The 22838-nt window shown below is 37.0% G+C and overlaps 1 protein-coding gene across 17 annotated transcripts in view; it reads right to left on the bottom strand.

Moving 5' to 3' along the window:
- The window catches only part of LOC114486744 (tigger transposable element-derived protein 1-like), a 570985-nt gene that overhangs the window by 491193 nt on the left and 56954 nt on the right, over window positions 1-22838 (bottom strand). For 5 of the 17 annotated variants that reach the window (XR_008618081.1, XM_055086689.1, XM_055086692.1 and 2 more), the window contains exon 1: window positions 19562-19631. The exons of the other annotated variants lie outside the window; for them this stretch is intronic. Coding sequence is in view for 4 of the 5 variants with exons in the window: in XM_055086689.1 (XP_054942664.1) it covers window positions 19562-19617 (56 nt within the window). In the remaining variant the exon portion in view is untranslated. Of the gene's footprint in view, window positions 1-19561; window positions 19632-22838 lie in introns of those variants that run through there. 17 annotated transcript variants of the gene reach the window in all.

Here is a 22838-nt window from a genome sequence, read left to right as displayed (position 1 = left end):
CCTTCTTGAGGGTGGAATATCTACATACATAAATTATTTGGAGTGCCACTTCAAGGGAGATTTGTCTCTTCTCCCACATTTACTTATTTATTTAATCCTTCATTTATATCAGTATGGACCAAATGGATCCCTATCTTATATTGTACTTTCGTTGATAATCCAATATTATGTATTTATTTTATTGCTCAAATTGTTCCTGCTTTTGCTGTCGGGAGTTACATAAGTTGGCACCTTTGTATGACTAGCTTTCTACTAACTGAATGAAACAAAAGCGATGCTTCCAAAGCTGGGTTATCAAAAGCCTTGCAGCTTCTGCAAGTCCCTTGAGCCTTTACTCTAGGAGAAACAGCCACCATGTAAAAATTCTAACTACCCTGAGATAGTACTACTATGAGGAATCCCAAGTTAGCCATGTGAAGAGGTCATGTGTTAATAGAAAGAGAGAGAGAGACCACCTTCTAGCTCTTCCAGCCATACTAGCCCAGGAGCCAAATATGTGAGTCAAGAAGCCATCTTAGATGTCCAAACCACTCAAGGCTTCAGATTACTCTAGCTCAGCCACCATCCAACTGCAACCACATGAGAGGCTCCAAGCAAGTATTCCAAGCTCAGCAGAGCCCAGTCAACCTACAGAACCGTCTGCAATATCAATGAATTGTTATTTTAAGTCACTAAATTTGGTGACTGTAGTAAAAGATAACTTATGTAGTAAAAGATAACTTAAACAGATGCAAAAATCTATCAGCTGTGGTATTAACTCTCAAACTAGAACAAGTTTTATTAAGCAGCATATGGCGGTGATTTTCTTGTTTTATCACCCAGAAGAAATCATTTAAACAGACATATGTGACAAAAATCTTAATGGATCTTTTTCTTCTCGAATAAAGTTATTTACCTTCTGGGGCTCTTGAGGTAACATTTTGATCAGAAACATTGTTCCACAGAGATAGTTAGGCTTTCTCAAAATATTAATCTCAGTTCAAATCCAGTAATATTAGTCTTAGAATAACTCTGTTGGCTTCCTAACAATTAGTCACAGCAAAGTAGATTTTGGAATAGAATTTTCAGGTGGCAGAATCTTTTAAGAATCCAGAAACCTGAAAGGTTTCCCAGTGTCATTGTGGGAAACATATTTCTACATTTGAGACAATCTAACTTCTACTGGCACCTTTACAGGGGCATTCTACCAGAGGGCAGAACATGTTGCTTTTCTACGTGAACTATACATTTCCAGGAGTTAAGGTCGGGGGGTGGTGGAAGAGATGGGTACACAATGAGGAAAGAAGCCAAAATTACACTTCCAGAAGAGACAAGTGTCGAGATTAGATTACCAGATACAAGGAGGCTGTCACATCTATTTTTTTCTTTTTCTTCAGGGGAAGATAGATTGGATTTCTATTTTATTCCTGGTTCCCCTCCTCTCTTTATTCATATTTTCTGTCTCTCATTGAAAACAGTTTGCTCTCATTTTATTTGCAAATATATTTAAGCTTCATTACTACGTATTCATTATATCTAAATTTGAAATAATTTGACTTGGCTTGGGTTTAAGTTTATCTTGAGATAATGAACAAAGTATTTGCCTAACAAATTAATAGAATAAACAAGGCTAACAAGAGTTTATTTCAAAATAGTTAAGATCAAAATATTTCTGGTCTTAAATATTACCTGTGTGTCTACAAATACATATTGCTATCTGCAAACAAGTCTTACCTATGCACAGGAGATTCAACTTGGAAACATATTAATTAGTTTAAGTTGCCAAAACAATAAAAATATATTTCTTTTTAAATATTCACCAAGAAGGGGGACTTCCCTGGTGGTGCAGTGGTTAAGAATCTGCCTGCCAGTGCAGGGGACATGGGTTCGATCCCTGGTCTGGGAAGATACCACATGCCACGGAGCAACTGGACCCATGTGCACAACTACTGAGTCTGTGAGCCACAACTACTGAGCCCACATGCCACAACTACTGAAGCCCGTACGCCTAGAGCCCGTGCTCTGCAACAAGAGAAGTCACTGCAGTGAGAAGCCTGCACACAGCAATGAACAGTAGCCCCCGCTCGATGCAACTAGAGAAAGCCTGCACACAGCAACAAAGACCCAACGCAGCCATAAATAAATAAATAAATAAATAAATAAATAAATAAATAAATAAATATTCACCAAGAAGAGCCACTGGAGTCTAGAGGAAGAAGCTTCCCTGAGACCAGAGAGAGAGCCCTGAACATGAAGCCTGGGCCTTCGGAGGCATTTAATAAATGTGAACTGAATGAATAAATCAAAGGTTCAGACTTCAATAATTGAAGTTTGGGGATTTGTTTAACAGAGATGTCTCAAATGGCAGTTCATGGGCCAAATTCAGTCCACATTCTTGTCTGGTTTGTCTGCATATTGTTATATTTTGTTTTGTTAAAAAGGCAATAAATTCATTTGGTTAAAAATGGTATATAGCAGCGGTCCCCAACCTTTTTGGCATCAGGGACCAGTTTCCTAGAAGACACTTTTTCCACGAACCTGGGGTAGGGGTCGGGGGGATGGTTCGGGATGATTCAAGCACATTACATTTATTGTGCACTTTATTTCTATTATTATTATACTGTAATATATAATGAAATAATTATACAACTCACCATAATGCAGAATCAGTGGGAGCCCTGGGCTTGTTTTCCTGCAACTGGATGGTCTCATCTGGGGGTGATGGGAGACAGTGACACCTGAAGTGTGTGGCTTATGTTCAGTCTACTCCGTAAGATGCAGCTTATCAGTGAGTGCACTTGCCACTCACTGATAGGGTTTTGATATGAGTCTACAAGCAACTGATTTATTATGGTCTCTGTGCAGTCAAACCTCTCTGCTAATGATAATTTGTATTTGCAGCCACTCCCCAGCGATAGTATCACCGCCTTAGCTCCACCTCAGATCATCAGGCATTAGATTCTCATAAGGAGCGCGCAACCTAGATCCCTCGCATGCACAGTTCACAGTAGGGTTCGCGCTCCTATGAGAATCTAATGCCACTGCTGATCTGACAGGAGGCGGAGCTCAAGCGGTAATGCAAGCGATGGGGAGCGGCTGTAAATACAGATGAAGCTTTGCTCACTCACCACCACTCACCTCCTGCTGTGCGGCCCAGTTCCTAACAGGCCACAGATTGGTACCAGTCCATGGCCCAGGCTTGGGGACCCCTGGTATATAGTTAAAAGTCTCACTCCCACCTTTGTGTCTTATCTACCCACCTGCCCCCAACTTCTCTCAAGGTAATCTCTCTTTTATTAGTTTCTTGTGTATTCTTCTAGAGTTTCTTTAGGGCAATGGTAAGAAAATATGCATAGATAATCTTAATTTCCCCTTCTTTACACAAAGGTAGAATATTATACATGATGTTTTTATCATCCTTTTTTCACTGAATTTAGACTTGGAGATCTTTTTCTCTATCACCCTAAACTAGTCAATTTCATTCACTGCTTTCATGCCCAGCCATGGTAGGCATTTGAATTATAGCTAGAGTAATACTACCAAAGGCAGAGTGGTAGAAGAGACTTGTTTTGCCCAATTCGTCACATCAGAGTAGCTGAGCAGGAGTGGGGAGACCACTACATAGTAAGATTTCTTAAACATAGGAAGCTCATCCTCCTACATGTGAGTTACAATGAATGAATTACAAATACAACATCCACAGATTGTTAGCTGTCCCACTTCCCACCTTACACACACACACACACACACACACACACACACACACACACACATACACACACAGACCTGGAAATGCTAAATCAGTGACAATGTCAGAATTCCTAAGTGATAAAATCTCAACACTTCCCTCCCTTTTCTCTAAGTGCCCAACCCCTCTATGCCAACTCCCCACAACACACTTTCCAGAGGTGAATTCACCAGATGTAGTGTTTCCCAGACTCAAGAATTTTAGGAGTCTTGTTAAAACTTCAGATTCCTAGCACTATCCCTTGGATATTCTTATCAAGGTTCTGAATCTTTGCTTTTAGGGAAGAATATTTTAAGATGCTAAATACGTACTCATGCCTGTGTTAAAACAGTTCTCTTAGGGACTAGTCATTATAATTAGATCCTGAGTACCTTATTAGATGTCTTTTCTAATGGCTATTTTAAAGCAATCTTTTAGAGAAGAGCTTCTCACAGTTTTTCACTGTGATAACATAAAAAGTTAATACTTGTTTGGCACACTGAAGGCCACTGTCAGCCAGAAGCAACAGACCCAGGGGTTTTAGAAGGATGGCAAGATAAAAAGTGGTATTTCATCGTACAGTGCTTGGGAAATTTTGCTTTAGAGTATCTTGAGGGGAAGGAGAAAGGAAATTGGTATTTGTTTACCTCTTGTATGCCTGGTGCTATGCCTAAAACTATGGCTTTTATCTTGCATACAATCTACTAAGCATAGACAGATGTGTATTACTTCCTTCATTTTAAAAAAAAACAAACTAAGACAGTTGGTTTTAGATCAAACCTCTTCCAAAGGTAGAGTCAAGAACTAGAATTTGAACTGACATTTCTGGCTCCCACGTCCAAAACTTTTTTAGCATTGCCTCAAATGGTAACCAATACATATCTCAAAGATTAAGGAATGTTCAAGAAAAACTCAAATGACACAACCTCTCCTGGATATATTTTGGCTTCAACCCTAGTTGCTGGTACTCATAACACAATTCTCTTTGTGGTCGCCAGTCTCCAAGCTATCTCCCAGTGGCCTCTAGGGACCCTGCCTTTTGGTATTCATGCTCTGGTATTCCTCCTCCCACATTCTATCAGGATTGGTCTCTATGACCAATAAAATACAGCAGACACAATGATATGTGACTTCAAAGGTTAGGTCACTCACTCTGGGAGAATCTAGCTCCCATGAGGTGAGGATACTTGAGCAATCTCATGGAGAGGCCCATATGGTGAGGAACTGCCAACAGTCATGGGAATGAGCCATCTTGGAATCAGTTCCTTCAGTACCAGTCAAGCCTTCAGATGACTGCAGTCCCAGCTGATCTCTCTTTTTTTTTTTTTTTTTTAACATCTTTATTGGAGTATAATTGCTTTACAATGGGGTGTCAGTTTCTACTTTATAACAAAGTGAATCAGTTATACATATACATATGTTCCCATATCTCTTCCCTCTTGCATCTCCCTCCCTCCCACCCTCCCTATCCCACCCCTCTAGGTGGTCACAAAGCACCGAGCTGATCTCCCTGTGCTATGTGGCTGCTTCCCACTAGCTATCTATTTTATGTTTGATAGTGTATGTATGTCCATGCCACTCTTTCACTTTGTCACAGCTTCCCCTTCCCCCTCCCCATATCCTAAGTCCATGCTCTAATAGGTCTGTCTTTACTCCCGTCCTACCCCTAGGTTCTTCATGACCTTTTTTAAAATTTTTTTTTCTTAGATTCCATATATATGTGTTAGCATAAGGTATTTGTTTTTCTTTTTTTCTTATATTCCATATATATGTGTTAGCATAAGGTATTTGTTTTTCTCTTTCTGACTTACTTCACTCTGTATGACAGACTCTAGGTCCATCCACCTCACTACAAATAACTCAATTTCGTTTCTTTTTATGCCAGCTGATCTCTTAATTGCAGCTTCATGAGACACCGTGAGTCAGAGCCCCCCAGCTAATCTGCTCCCAGATTCTGACTCACAGAAACTGTAAGATAATAACATGTTTATTGTTTTAAGCCACCAACTGTTGTAGTAACCTGTCATATGTCAATATATAACTAGTACAGGTTTCTATTACATATATTGAAAAACAAAACACAGTAGATATTTGCCTCTGTTACACTGATATATTCCACAGCCACTTGAGGGAAGAAAAAAAAGCAAGATTTCTGTCTCTAAATAAATAAATGAAATAAATAAATGAAATATTTTAAAAAGATTTTTGTTACACTTTCCAAACACTGTTAACCTTTTATTTTGCTTTATCAAGGACTGGTACTGAAAATAGAACAAAAACCGCAGGGCAAGGTCACTTCAACTAAATAGTGAGGGTAAATATCTGCATGAATTTGATGTTTGAACCTGTATGACTGTAAAATAAAATAACCTACCAAGTGGGTGGGAGAAGTGGTTTTGTAAATCCAGCTCAGTGCTGTGCCAGACTCTGACATACAGCTTCTCATGACAAACTATGTCTGCAGACTAAAGACGTAGTACATGTTTGCTCACTGGTTTATCAACTAGAAAACAAGGACCATCTGTTAATTATCATCAGAACACCTGGAGAGAGAAAATAAATGGAACTGAATTTTCCTCTGTCCAAGGTGTTTTTTTTTTTTTTCTTTTTCTTTCTTTCTTTTTTTTTTTTTGGTCATGCTCTGGGAAAAGAAATCTATAATTAGGTCTAAAGAAAGTTCATTTAAATCTGTGATAAGTTCTTGATCATCCATATAAAAATGTTTCCAAGAAAGGAATTAATACCTAAGTGAAATATAGCAAACAGGTCATAATGACATGATAAATTTTCATTGTATTATGGGGATACCAAATATTACCATGATACATTTATTTGTGCTTTATTTTTGCCAAGTATATTTTGTAATTATTTTTATCTACTACTCATCAAAGCAATATGGTATAATAGGTTAATACTCTAACTCACAATTTATAAATGAGAGAACTTGGACAGGCTAGATAAGTACAAAAGTGGTTTCTATAAACAGTAGGGCTAAACCTGGGTAATATTATCTAGCTCTTGGGCACTTGTCTTTCATATGGCAAGTCACAGAATGAGGGTGGAGGATGAAGGGGAAAAGAGGTGGTGAAGAGAACCACTTAAAAGTAACCTCTTCCCCCTTACCCTCATCCCCAGGCATCTGGTATTCTTAAGCTCTTTCCATCCTGCTCTAAATCTTTCAAGGGATTGCAAATACTGTTGTTTGTTGTATATACCTATGACCTAAATCCAAACTGTCCACAATCCCATCCTACCAATCATTAACCTAAATGAGGCTGACCCAGCATGGGCCTCCAGGTTACTGTCTAACAGGCAGGTCCAGTGTCCTCTATCCAGTAAATCTCAGGCATATGAGAGAAGCAGTTTACCCAGGTCTATCTCTAACATCTGTAGGAATGGAGCAAGAACACAAATGGAGGGCCATATTTAAAAGTTACAGATCAGGATAACAAAATTGTTAGCTAAAATATGTCTTATCTTCCCATCTTGACTATCTTATAACAACAAAAAATTTTTAAGTATGTGCAAAGCTATGGGTTTTATATGACTGAAAATCAGCAAAATAACAAACACTACTAAATGTAATTATTGCACCTCTCTAAGTGATATTTGGATGAGTAATAAAGACATCTATAATTAATAAAATTATATATTTATTCTATAAAATACATTTTTCTTGCCTTTGGCTCACCAAAATTATTAATTATGTTGTTAAATCAAGATTTTCAGGGAATTCCCTGGCAGTCCAGTGGTTAGGACTTCGTGCTTTCACTGCCAAGGGCCCCGGTTCAGTCCCTGGTTGGGGAACTAAGATCCCACAAGCCGTGGCAAAACCAAAAAAAAAAAAAAAAAAAAAGATTCTCACATAATTTGAGTTCTGAGAGGAAATGCCAAATAAATTACTTTCATGGGTTGAAATTATTACATAGTTTTTATTAATTCCCTTTGGAAAAAACTTAGCTCTGCTGAGATAGTGGCAAATGGAATTGTCAGTAAAATTTTTAAAGCAACATTCAGTTCAGAAGTGACCATTCATTTCACATATCATACTCAAACACTGTAATGGATTTGCATATGATAAATTATCATCTCAAAAAAAATTACAAAGTATTTTAATTTCATCATATAGGTTGCTATCACATTGTGATTTTTCAGGATCTCTTAAGACAACATGTGGATTCATATAATAATTCTTAATTCTTCTGCTTTCATAGTTTTCAATTCTGGAATATTATAAAAAATTAAAAATAGCATTGTTCTTCAATTTGTTCAAATCTTTCTTTGGTCTCTAATGGTCAGAAAATAGCCTTTATAGAAGTTAGTTTGGGGATTTTTTTTTTTTTTTTGGTATGTGAATCTTCTTCGGAGTCGTGAACATTTTTATTTCCTCATTTTAATTTTATAATTTTTTTGGATTGTCACTTTTGCTGCATATTGCACATGTAGTTTCTTTCTATTTATAAAAACCACTTCTTTAAATTTTAAGTTTTTCAATCCTTTTAAAAGTAAGTAGCCAAATTTAGATTTTTTTCCCTTAAACTTTTGCTAGTATTATTAAAATAGCAAATAAATATGTGGATAGACCTACTCAAAATTAATTTCATTTTCTGCCAAAAATCACAATTCACTGTTTGAGAAGTTTTCAGTTATTTCACTTGACACTTTGAATCTTGTTTAAATCTAACTGTCTTAGCGGCATTTGATCAGCACTCCCAGTGTTTATCCATGAGTACCTATTAGGTCAAATTCTGTTTTTCTCAAGATGTTCCACCTTTGGACAGACCCTGAAAATATTGTATATAATGTTTAAACTGTTTCAAAGGATGTCAACAATATCAACAGTATTGAGACCATGTCTCTTAGTAACAAATTCAAACCATGTACTGTAAATGGCATAAAGAATCCTTCTAGATTTTTCACCAAAATCACTTTTGTTCTTATCAACCATGTTACTACCAGTATCATAGTTTTGCTCTCAACAATCTTTTAAATTAGAGCCTAAAATTGAAGTTGTTTTTTCAATTCTTCCTACAAGTAAAAAGCCTTACTTTTTACAACAGGTTTGAAACCAATGAAATATTCATTAGTTCAAACTTCCTTACTTTCTTCTCCTGATCACTCAACATATATGTAAATAAAGGTTATTTATGTAGTAATACTTTGGATCCTGGTACAACCAAGTTGAACTGAATAATTTTCCCATTTTAAAATTTGGGAGATGACTTTTTATCTCACTTTATTATCTCTTAAATTTATAATTACATTTTTAATTCCCCTTACTAGAGAATTATCATTTGCTTCATTATTTTTTAGCCATCTTAAGTTTTTGGTCATTCTTTCATCAAATTTCAAAATCATTTCTACAAATCCTAGACACTTGCCATTATGTTCTATAAATATTTTGCTGTTCTACCATGAAAGGCATCATTAAACTTGCCTGAATATTAGACACACAATTATTCTTTAAAGAAGATTATGCTCATGTACTAGTTTGACATTTACTTTTATTTGTGGAATATTATTGGTTGTTTGCTGGTTGTTTGATTACTTTTTCAGTTCTAGTAATTACATCTGTACTTTTCTGTGTGCAAAGGTCATTTCATGGTATTTTAATTGAGAATTTAAGTTTATTATCACAAATACATTCGTTGTCTGAAGTCTATCATAAAGACTGGTTGTGAAATATGTTAACAGTGATAACAAAATAGTTTCTAAATAGAGACTATAAAAGCCAGTTTCTACAACTTCCTTCTATTTGAAAGAAGTTTGGAATAAGATGAAATATAAAAATTCTGCCATGTTCATGCAATAGAAAATCGGAATCATTAATTTGAAACTGAATGTGTTTTATAAGCAACATTCTCAAACTGTCAGAACAACATGGCGTCACCATTTCCAAGAACATCATCCAGTCAAATGCTCTGGAGGATTTCTTCCTGTATTTGCTGATTTCAAGACCATTTGTTTCTCTATCTTCTAAAGGGTAGGCTAGAGTTACTTCTGTTGTTTCTGGGTTATGAAAGTGATATAAAATTGATTCTTTTTCATTCTCATTGTTTTAATTAGTAACTAAATCTTCAATTAATGCAGAATATAAAGTTGAAAGAATTTTTTTATCTGACCCACTTACGTTGTAGATTTGATGAGAATAATGTTCTTGTTAATTTGCATTGTTTTGATCAGTAGTTAAATCCTAATTAAATAAGAACTTGTAATCTCTTGTTAGCAGATTCTATAAGGGTCATGCTCAACAGAAGTCTGCTCACTTCTATTGTTTCTATATTTTTATTTTAATTAAGTAGAACTCTTCTTTAAAATTTTTCTATTTCTTTTTTCTTTCCAGCTTTTTTTCTTTTCTAATCTCTATTCTTGAATCCTTTAGTTCTATCACAATTCCCTATTCTTCACCTGTCCTCATTCTCAGTGATCTAAAAGATTTAAAAGTAAAATGTTACTGTATAAAGGGTATAAAATTTGGATATATTTTAATCAAAAATGTAAAGTAAATTTAAAATGCAGAAAAATGAAAACTTTTCATGTGTTAACAGCTATTTTTCTTCTAAAATATACAAAATTATTAAAATTAGAAGGTAAAATATAAACTATAATGAATATCAAATTATAAAGTGAAATTAAATAATGCTGGAATTTCTATTTTAATATTTGAAAATTTAATTAATCTTATTAAACATTTTTATTTAAAAAAACTATTTGCATTTCTAGCATTCAACATCCATCTAGTTGTCAATGTTAAGAACTGGTATCACACTTTAAGTATATTACATCTAGACATAGATGCTTACAAATTTAAGAGCAATATGATTGTTTAATATTGCAAAATATTCCTCAGCCATCATCTGCAATAATTTCAAATACTAAGAATATCTGGAGTAAGTCCAGAACTGTGAATTGCTTTATGTGGAGAAAAGCAAGAAAATGGATACTCAGCGCTAGTGGGAAATGAAACTTCATAATGCAAGCACCCATTGTATTCATGCTATGAGAAGGATTTGACAAGTTAATTAATTTATCTTTTCTCTTATTTAAGTGTTCTGCTGTTCAAATCCTCCCTGGATGGTTGACACTTTCTCCTTTTGTTATGGTGAGGGTATCATAACCCATAATACTTCATAGCATTTGGATGCAACTGCTAATGAGTGTTAGGCACAAGCATGAATGTTTAGTGCCAGAAGTGCCTACTGGCACTTAATAACTTATTGTTTATGTGTGTATACATTTGTGATTGGAGGGTCCTCTGAAGCACAGGGCCCAGAGCCTCTTTTTCCCAGATCTAATCATGGTACTGAGCTCATCTTTCTATATTTCCTCTCCTCCTTTCTTAGTCCACTGCCTCAGTGCACATCAAAATCACAGCCCCTACTCCCAGCCCAGTTTAAGGCCCTGACTAATTAATTTACTCTTTCAGCCACTCCATGATTTATTTAGAATTTGAACTGAAAAAGTTCTTCAGACTCTCACAAGTGGTACAACATTCTTTGTGAGAAGAGCAGAAGTCCCTCTAGTGAGGATGGGCCATCAGACTTTTGTACATGTTCCCTCACCTGAAACACTGTGCTCTCCTCTCCTCAGATATTTGACTCATTTAGATCGCAGCTCAATTATAACTTCCACAAAAAAGCTTTCCTTGGCAGCCCCAATTAGTTCAAATCCCCTTTGGATATGTTTCCCTAGCATCTTGTTCTATGTAACAGAGAGAGGATTTTATATTTATTTCTGTAATTTGGTTAGCGTTTGTCTCACTCCATAGAGAGGAACTGACACAAGGACCGTGTCTGAGTGTGTTTTGGCACACGATTACATCCCCAGAGATTAGCCCATGTTGTACACATAGAAGACACTGAAGATTTAATTAATTGGGAACCATTTAGCTGCATCTTACATTCTGTTTTCTTTCTTGCCTTTAGACGTTAGTCAATCATGTGGCTAAAAAAATATATATTTGTCTTTCAGATCTCAGCTTAATAATATCTTCTTGGGTAAGCTTTCCCACACCTAACTAATTCAAATCTCCTTGTTTTTTTATGTTGGAAAAAAGTGTAAACTCCAATTGGCCTCCCGACATGATTTCACATCATGTGTTTACCCCTGAGCACCTGTGCTCCAGTGAACTCTCCCCAAAGCTGTGAAAAATACTGTATTAAAAAGACTGGCTGTGTGGTGGGCAAAGTACATTACAACACTCTTAGGAATATTTTCACTTGCTTAGCAAAACCTGAAGTTTGGCCACAGAGCATGGCCAATTTTAACAATAGGTATATTTTCCCCAAATCAAATATTTTGGACACTGACTGACATGGGAACTAGGAAATACATTTTCTAATATGATCACATTTCTTTAGGTAGTTCAGGATTTATCCTCAGCATTCAGTTTTACCTGGACACCAGGCAGCCAGGGAAACACAAACAAATATTTCTGGAAAGTTTCTTGACTCCTTTTTTCAAATTTTAACTTCATTACCATGAAATCATTTGTTTATTATAGAATGACTTTCATCCTGGTTCTGCTGAGAACTTGAAAAACTAGACAAACCAATGAATGATGGTAAAGTGTCTCTCTCCATTTTCTCACTATTCCCAATATTTAGTGGACACAGACCAAACTTTAATTTAGATCCCTGCCTTTTCTGCTTTCTTATACATGTCTGTAGGATATTTGGTCCCTGACTCTTTACACAATTTTCCTTGTACTTAAAAAAAAAAAAGACAGCAAAACTGGACTATAATAATTGGACACTGACATCACAATCCACAAAATAACTGTTGTTGAATTGAATCAGCAGTGAAAGTTCTTCACTAGATTTTTTTTTTTCCCATTTGAGTCTTCATCTATTTTAAGCAATGGCATAATGGAAATGGCAAATCAAGATGGATATAGTCAAATGGGGTACCTCATTCTCATGAGTTATTGAGTGTCCATGTGGCCTGGGGGGACTGGCTAGCTTGTCTCAAACAGCTGAACTTTCTACCCAAAGTGACTGAAGGGTAGAGAAGGATTTTATTAAAATTAGTCAGTTGAGGGAAATATGGGAAAGCATCAGACTACACTCAAACTCAAATGATCAAGCTCTGGTTCACTGGCTAAATCAGAAGCTTTACTAAGTGAGACTCAGGAGCAAAATGTGTTAATGTGTTAAAAAATAAATTAGCAAAAATATCTCATGCCAGAAGGCCTGACCTCCATTTGGAATTATTCTGGCAAAAAAAGCGTACCATCAAGTTCTGAGAAAGCGTGTATTGCACACCCTAATTCTACGGTCTTAGAAACAGGAGGGAAAAAGATCTACATTTTTTTTTTACTCATACGAAAACAAGGCCAAAATTGCTTCGAGGTCTTTACTTCACACAAAATAGAATTAATCTTTTTTTTTAAATCAAGGTAATATGTTAGAAGTAGAGAGCTTAGCTCATCTGTTTTTATCCAGTAATACAACGGAAATAGAAGTCCTAATAACTGTCTATTATCTTGCTTCTAGCTATAAGAGACATACCTCAGTCTCAGACATACCTCAGTAAAACAGCAGATGTTTCTCCTGAGATTCTAACTTCTCTTTAGAGCAAACAAAGCACTTTTCTTAGTGGTTGAGAGGAGTCAAAGAAGGAGTCCTACTGAAGCCTTGTCCAATACCCAGGAGTTCCAAATAGCACTGCCATATTGCTTCCCACCTGGCCTCAACTGGGAAGTGAAAGATTATTAAAATGTTTCAATCATTTTCAAGTGCAGGAATGTTTTAACTTTTTGCCTTTACAAAAGCATCATGTAAGTATTCTTTTCTTTCCTTTTTTCCCCTCCTTTGGATTAGTTGTTTTTCAGTTACTTTTTAACCATGGGTAAATAAAGAAATGACTGAACTTGTTAAGTGCTGGTCCTGATATAATATGAGTAGTAAATTGAAATCCTTTCCTTTAAAATAATAAAACAAACTTTGATGATATTCTAGAGGTATAGATTGCTAAAAAGTCACTTGGGGTAAATACTGGACAATCTTTCTGCAGTATTTTCAGTTAGTGTTAACTTTAGGGATTATGGTTTTAGTAAACACTTTGCCTCCAGTGGATGATAATAACTGTGGCTTTCGTTAGCTATTTCATTTCTTGGCTAAAATTACTCTGAAATAAAGGAAAGTCTGTGTTTATTTTGTAACTATTTCATTAGTGGGTTATATATTGCATTTTCTCATTGGTCAGTTTTATTAGGGGGAGACAGGAAAGTAATTTCCAAGACATTTTATCAAATATCCATGTTTCTAAAGGTAAAGTTGGAAACAAAATTTCTTCTCCTTATCATGTTGCTTAAGTCTTATTTTTTATTCCTGCCCTTTATTATTTAACTGGCCTGTTATACAAAATAGGATTGTAAGATTGTCTCATAACATTGCTATGTCCTTAAAAATTTCCATGACCCATATTTTGGATTATACCTTCAAGACTTTTAAATAGTGAATAATTTTATGCTTATCCAGGACCCAAACTTTCCATTACTGTTCCTGTTTTCTGTGTCCCAGTTCACAGGTTTTTAGCGTAAAGCAGCCATTAGAAGAAAACATATTTCAGAGGTTCTGAAAGCAAGAGAGATTTGGAAACCTCAAATCCCCCCACTAGACTTGAGCCTAGCTGTAGTCTGATAGTATTATTACTGGGCCAAGGTGAGAGGGGAGGCCCAAACAGCTTCCACAAGTGGTATTTCAAAGTAAAAACTTAAGACTCTCATCAGCAAAGTGAAACCAAGAACATCATTTTCACCAAAAAATAATGCCCTTCACCCTGACCCCACAAGAGCTATTATTTGTCAAGAGCCATCATAAAATCATCTAGATACTGACCCTTTAACCCATGTTTCGCACAAATGATTAAACCATCATTTCCTACTTTATCTAGAGCACATCCTCCCCTCTGCTTACCACCATGGCTGCACAATCACATGGGAAGTAGTGTGGGAGATGGCTGGAGGGAAGAAAGGGCAAGAGATGATACCTGTTCTACCTCCTTCCCCCGCTACCCTTGAACAGGTTGGGCTATGTCTGAAAATTTTCCAGAGACTTCCTTCCACCATCACTATTGCCACATACAGACTTGGTGATGGTTGGTCTGTGTGTCAACTCGGCTATGCTATAGTACAAAGTTATCCAATCAAACACTAATCTAGGTGCTGCTGTGGAAGTATTTTTGTAGATGTGGTTAATATCTACAATCAGTTGATTTTAAGTAAAGGAGATTATCCTCAATAATGTGAGTGGGTCTTATCAATCAGTCGGAAAGCCTTAAGGTCAAAAACTGAAGTTTCGGGTCTTCCCTGGTGGCGCAGTGGTTGAGGGTCTGCCTGCCGATGCAGGCGACGCGGGTTCGTGCCCCGGCCCGGGAGGATCCCGCGTGCCGCGGAGCGGCTGGGCCCGTGAGCCATGGCCGCTGGGCCTGCGCGTCCGGAGCCTGTGCTCCGCAACGGGAGAGGCCACAGCAGTGAGAGGCCCACGTACCACAAAAAAACAAAAAACAAAAAACAAAAAAACTGAAGTTTCCGGTGGAAGAAAGAATTCTGCCTCAAGACTGAAACATCAACTCCTGACTGTGTTTCCAGCTGCCCTGCTTGTCTGCCCTACAGATTCAGGCTTGTCAGTCCCCACAATCTCATAATTCCAATTAATTAATTAAACCCTGACTGGTACAGAACCTTATTCCATTCCTGCTCCTTCCTTATTGGGTTGTATATTGTGAATTAAGAGAAGGAGCCATGAACAGACAAGACTATTCATGTTGGAGAACTACAGTTCTAAAAACTATGCTTAATACTCGAGAGGATTCCTGGAGGAAACCAGAACAAAGCTTTCCCCCATGTTTGACTATGTATATGTGAGGTACTACTGCATTAGATGCCTTTCCTATACCTTTGTTTGCCTTGTTTTAAATATGTTACTGTATTTGCACTACAGGCAAGGTCTCACAATTCTGCCTCAATTTTTTGGCAAATATTTACAATACAAATTAGTTATTTTTGTTATATAAACCCATAATTCTTGACAGTATGACATACATTTTGGCATCTAAATATTTCATTTTAGTAGTGTTTGGGTATAGATGTATTTGATCTAATTATATTTAAGTAGATCATTCAAGTTAATTGAAAATCAGTCATTCTTTTAATATGAAAAGCCATTTCCTAGAAAATTTTGCACAAACTTCAAAAACTAACTGAACTGTGAAAGTGGAAAATACTGATCAACAGGGATCTTGTAAATAATACTAGCTTTAAACAACTGAAAGATCGGATTTTTTATGCACAAAGCTGGTTTCTTGTGGCATGCTTCTAGAACCCTAAACCCTACGGGGAGGCAGCTATAATTTTTTTTTAAATTATTCTTTTGTATGAAAATATCTGTCATGTCAGCTAATCTTCCATCATAAAATGTTTAGGAACTTCAGAAAGTACACAGTTATACTGATAAAATTCTCTGCATTCATTACATGATATTAAAGTTACTAATGATTCTTAGTTGAACAATCTCACTTGCTTCCCTGCTCTATATTGCATTATGAACATTCTAAATTTGCAATCATTTATAAAGAAACAGGAAAAAAAAATACCAGATCCTACAAAATAGGATATGAAATTCTAATTCAATTAAAATTTAAATACATTTTTAAGTATAAAGTTCTGACTAATCTTAGAATCACCTAGGGTAACTGAATTAAATATCTCTCTTTTGAAAATAAATGTGAAACAAATGTAGTAACATGCAAGACTAGAGGACTGATCTATTTACAACCATTTTACTTTTGAGATATGTTGTAAATCTGCTCTTATTTTTATTGGCATTTAGTCTTCTTTGCTTTCAGAGCCATTTTAAAAAGAGAGAGAATATATACTTAATTTCTGAGCAGGAACTGGCTTATAACTGAATCCAAAAAGAAATCATATTATTTCTGATATGGGAGGCAACATATGTTGTTAAGGCAACCAGACCTGATATAAATCCTAGCTCCACCACTTTCCAGTTGTGAGACTGCCAAATTAACTAGTCTAGGCTTCAGCTTCTTCATATGTAAAAATCAGGATAGTAATATCTTACTCGTCAAATCATTGTAATGACAAATAAATCTTTATACATATATATTTAAAAACAAGTAACTATTCACACATACCCATTACATACATAAAGCATTTAAAATGGTACTTGGCAAGTAGTATATGCTCAGTAAATGGTAGATATCCTCCCAATTTAGAAATTGTCTGTACCCAAAATCATTAAAGTTCTATTCTGAGAATATATATCTTCTTGTTCAATATATTTTAAAACTAAATAACATACAAAATGTCTGTTTAGCCTTAGTCATCACCGTGAAACATAAAACACAAAACTTTATCGTGTAGAAATTTTTTGGTTATAAGCAACAGAAATGGACTAAAGTAGAAAATGAACTTCTGGAAGGTGTGATATACCCCCAGAAACCATGGAAAGATCAGGAATCAGGCAGTTCTGCAGGTCTAAACAGACTTTTCTTTTCCTCTTCAGGCTTTTGCTGCTACAACAATTCTATTCCAATTGTTTCAGTCATTCTGTCACTCATGATTAAAATTCCTAACATCTAAGCACTCTAGACTGGTTGAAGCAAAGTAGAACTTCCACAGTCACATTTGCTTTGCCCCCAACAAGCAAAGTCCAAGGGCTGTTCTACAGAAAGGAGAAAGAGGTGCCAATGAGAAAACAAATGCCCTATATGTATAAAAGTATTGTCTTTTATTGTTTTTCAGAAATCACATGCCCTGGTAATTCACAATAATCACACATACTGGATAGATAATAAGGGTCAGAAACTATGGTATTTCTTTAATGCCCAATATACACAACACACTAACAGTGATAGTAGAGAACCTAGGATTCTGGGTAACTGTGCAAAACTCCCAGATAAGCTGGTATCACTGGGAAGGAGTAATGACAAATTTCCATTTCCACTTATCCAATAAGAGTGCATTGAGAAAATTTGCTCTCCTTCCCCAATCTCTTTTTCCCCCTTTACTGGTCTTTGCCACCTTGGCTTCTGAAAGTAGCAGGAATGGTAGCACTATCTTCCAGTTCCAATTTTCAGCTTGCATGAGCTTGAGAGGCAGGGAATAATGGCAGGTCCCTGAACCTCCACAAACACTGAAGCTCATTTGTTTACACTGGAGGTGTACTAGTGATGCTGATCTCATACTTCTGATGGATGGTAAAATTAATGTAATATGAATACTATCCAATTTAGACTCTGTTTAGCTTCTCAACTATAGTAAAGTGGAAACTTTCCCAATAGTAACAGAGGATTAGATGGGATTTTTTTCTTTTAAAAAAAGTATCAGTAAGCCACTACAAGGAATTACAGTAACATATACCTACCAAGTGGTCACTTACTTGGCACTAATTTCTTTTATGTTATATATAATCCTAACAACACTGATTAATTCCTTACAAAATTTGCAGCAGATTGAAAGCCATACATTAAGAGGTCAATGGGATTACAAAGAAAATTTTGTCAAAAGTACACTGAGAATAGCAAATCGGGGACAGAAAAGAAAAATTGCCATGAAAAGACACAAAAACCCAAAAACATCACAGCAGATGCCCTACACACTTCAGTGTCCTGAACTATATCACATTACAGCATAATAATTGACATTTATAATGATGACCCTAAGTCCTTGGGAAGTCTATATATATCACACTACAGTACAATAACTGGCATTCATAATGATGAACGTAAGTCCTTAAGAACTCTATTTAAGATAGAAAAGACTGATATTTTTTAGAAAGGTATGTAAGAAAAGTAATTCTTAAAAAGAGGCTGCATTTAAAGGAGGTAAACTTTGGGAATAAATATATAATATCTTAGCCCCCAAGATTCTGGATAATGCTAATGATAGTAACAATAGCAGCCAACACTGACTGGGGATTTATCACGTGCCAGACACCATGCTAACTGCTTTACTTAGATAATTTCATTTAGTCCTCACGCCAAACCCCAGGGTAGGCACTACTATCATTCCATCTTACAGGCAAGAAAACTAACAGAGGTTAAGTAGCTATTCAAAGTCACTTTGTTAGTAAGGATAGGTAGATGAGATTACAATAACAAACAGCTCTAAAATCTCAGTGGCTTAAGACAACAGTTTTATTTTTCATTCATGCTACCTATCCCTGTGACGCGGCAAGGGCTCTGCTCTTTGTAGAATGATGGAGCATCTGCTGTCTGAAACAAAGCTAGTTGCCATGCAGGGAGAAGAGAAAGATGGTGACTTATGTCCTGACTCCTCCCTACAAGTCATGTGGCCATGACCTATTTCTTTTTGTTTTATTTTATTTTATTTTATTTTTGGCTGGGTTGGGTCTTCGCTGCTGTGCGCGGGCTTTCTCTAGTGGCGACGAGTGGGGGTGTTTTGGTGCGCGGGCTTCTCATTGCGGTGGCTTCTCTTGTTGCGGAGCACACGCTCTAGACGCGTGGGCTTCAGTAGTTGTGGCACACGGGCTCAGTAGTCGTGGCTCACGGGCTCTAGAGCGCAGGCTCAGTAGTTGTGGCGCACGGGCTTAATTGCTCCGCGGAATGTGGGATCTTCCCGGGCCAGGGCTCGAACCCATGTCCCCTGCACTGGCAGGCAGATTCTTAACCACTGCACCACCAGGGAAGCCCCATGACCTATTTCAAAGAAGAAAAATACAAACCTACCTTGTGCCCAAGGGGGAGACCAGAATATTAGTGAATAGCCCTAATGACTGTTAGGCACAAACACATAACTGGAAAGTTGGGGAGCAGGATTCAAACTCAGGCATCCTAAAAAAATTAGAGGTCTCTTAAGTTTTGTGTACCTACCAAGGAGTGTGAGTAGGAGAAGGCAGAAGCGGGTCACATCCTTTAGAGAGTTCCATTCTCTCTTTGCAAAAGTTTTCTTTACCAGGTCTTGCTTAAATGCTATGACATTGAAGAAATTATAAAGTTTCAAGGCAGCCTTGCCCTTAGTACAAGTCATGCAGTTAGCAGTTACATTTTAATACCAATGGAAGCAATGCAGAATAATCATTTTTATTTACTTTCTGGGGGTGAAATGATCCTTTTGCATTGTCTAGGGATAACACAAATGTAACTCCTTTAGGAAAAGAAACTGGCTTTAGTATAATGAAGCGTTCTATAACCTTGCATGCTCAACAATAATAATCACTGACCTCCCTGGAGCATGTTTATGCTTACTTAATCTAAACAAGCTTCCTTATCAAGTAATTTGTGCTTGAAAGTAAGCAAATGAGGTTTGATTCCTTCTTTGTCTTTTGATAGTTTGCATTGGATCTTACTGGTTTAGATTTCAAAATAGTTTTTCTGCACTTTTCCCTTGGTAGCCTCTATTGGGAGAAGATGAACATGCCCAAGTTTATACTTTACCGATTTGCAGAAGTGTGTTGGATGTTTACATATCTTCTGCATGACTCCAAAGTAGGGGAATATTCTTTACAAATTTCTTGCAGAAGAAAAGAAAGATTAGCAAGGGGACTAAGTGCATAGATACCTACTTTTTCCACAGGGCAAAGTAAGGAATGCTACACAGTACCAGCAACTAAATTACTTGGAGTAAACTTAAATAATTAATTCGGCTTTTATACTGACTTCAGGACTTTTCGAAACATGTATGTGGTTTTACTTTCTATATAAAATAAATGTAGCCTAAATAAAATTTAACATAAATTTTTGTAAACTTAGGAAAGTGACACACATTCCACATTTTGTGGCTCAGCTTACATAGTCTATGATCCATGTAAACAAATAAAATTAGTGCCTTAATCTCCAACCAGGGTCAAAAATTTAAGCTCTAGTCTAATTCTATTATGACTGAAGTAAATGCTAAGAGGGGATCTACTATTTTTATATCGTGTTTTCTTAGTATTTACAATAGCAACAAGCATACAGATGTTTTTTCTGGTGCCCCAAAGAAAAGATTTATTGACTCATAATAATAACACCAAGTGTTATATAACTACAAATTATTTTTAATATCAGCAATATCTTTAAGAACTATGAAAAAAATGTGACCACAGTACATAAAGGTTAAGGAATTTATTACCACTGAAAATGGGTCAGTTAAGTTATAAAAAGGTCTGAGGAGGACTTCTTACTCTCTTAGCAAAGGATTTACTTTGAGCCTAATTGACAGGAGATGAGAAAATGTTAAAGAAGGATCTTACTTAAGAAATAAAATACAAATAGAGAAAAAGAAAAACAAAAAAGTGTTGTCTTTTGGGACCTATCCCTTAATCAACCCTTAGGATCTGCTCTTTGATAACATTTTGACCTTGGAATTAATGCTTATCTACAGTAAGGAACATATTCCTCCCATTCCAACTATACTCATTAGGGAATTTAAAAGTTTTGAATTTTGCTTATCAATATTTGTCAGAGGGACTTCCCTGATGGCACAGTGGTTAAGAATCCGCCTGCCAATGCAGGGGACACGGGTTCAAGTCCTAGTCCGGGAAGATCCCACATGCTGCGGAGCAACTAAGCCCGTGCGCCACAACTACTGAGCCCGCGCGCCTAGAGCCCGCGAGCCACAACTACTGAGCCCGAGCGCCTAGAGCCCATGCTCTGCAACAAGAGAAGCCATCTCAATGAGAAGCCCACGCATTGCAACAAAGAGTAGCCCCCGCTCGCTGCAACTAGAGAAAGCCAGCACACGGCGACAAAGACCCAATGCAGCCATAAATAAATAAATAAATAAATTTATTGAAACAAAAAATATTTGTCAGAGGTCCAGCCCTGGAAGAACTGTAGCACAGGTTAAAACAGCTAAATCAAATCACCACCCAACTCTCAGAGAATATCACCTCTTGCTCCCATTAAAGTTTTGCATTACCAAGGACACTCCTTAATAATTGATAAGGGGGCTTCCCTGGTGGCGCAGTGGTTGCGTGTCCGCCTGCCGATGCAGGGGAACCGGGTTCGCTCCCCGGTCTGGGAGGATCCCACATGCTGCGGAGCGGCTGGGCCCGTGAGCCATGGCCGCTGAGCCTGCGCGTCCGGAGCCTGTGCTCCGCAACGGGAGAGGCCGCAACGGGGTGAGGCCCGCATACCACAAAAAAAAAAAAAAAAAAAAAAAATAATTGATAAGACAGGGTGCAGCAATATTGACTAAAGTTCTAAGCTCCTAAAAGCTTGTAAGTTAAGAATTAAAAGAGAAAAGTAAAAGAAAAGTTAGAAGAGGAAAAATAACAATGGCCTCCAAATTTGAGACAGGACAAAAGCAAGAAGGTAAATGACAAATGGCTGTGTGCAGGTGTGACAGAAATCATTTTGACAACAGAGCTGTGGGTCTTATGTGCATGATACACATATAGGAAAGAGGAGATAAGTAAAATCTGGTGTCTGCCTTCAAAATGCTTATCAAGCTTGAGGGTACAAAATATAAAAGCTAACAGTATGAGGTAGGGTATAAGTGTAATGTGTGGTTCAGATGCACAGCAGCACAAGCTCTGGACTCAGGTTCAAATTCCTAACCTGCCATATACAAAGAATGAGTATAGCATTCTGTTTAGAGCTTGAGCTTCGGGTTTAGACGAATGGATCAGTCAGGTTTCAACCAGAGAAACAGATGCAGTAGGAGATTTATATTAAGAGATTTATTGCAAAGAATTGAGGACTGGCTAGGCAAGGCTGAAGTCCACACGGCAAACCATCAGGAAGGGCAGTCTAGACTCTCAGGCAGCTGAAGCTCCAGTCCACAGGCAGAATGTCTCTCTCGTTCAGGAAAGCTTCAGCTCTGCTCTTAGGACCTTTCACCTGGTTGAGTCAGACCCTCACAGATTCTCTAGGTCTCCCTTACCTTAAGTCATGTGATTATGGACTTTAATCACCTCTACAGAATACCTTCATAGCAACACCTAGACTGGTGTTTGAATGAGTATTACTGTGGGGACCATAGCCTAGCTAAATTGACACATTAAACTGACCATCAAAACAAACCTGGATTAAGTGCCTAACTACCACTTCCTAGATACACGGCCTTGAGAAAGCTTCTAAATTTCTTTAAATCCTTATCTTATCATCTGTAAAATGAGGAGAGTAAGAGTAACTACTCACAGAATTGTTGTGAAGATTAAATGTA

The sequence above is a fragment of the Physeter macrocephalus genome, chromosome 8, assembly GCF_002837175.3.
Source record: "Physeter macrocephalus isolate SW-GA chromosome 8, ASM283717v5, whole genome shotgun sequence".
In the NCBI taxonomy this organism is placed as follows: domain Eukaryota; kingdom Metazoa; phylum Chordata; class Mammalia; order Artiodactyla; family Physeteridae; genus Physeter; species Physeter macrocephalus.
The sequence above is the reverse complement of the archived record's forward strand: the minus strand, read 5'-3'. Positions and strand labels throughout refer to the sequence as shown.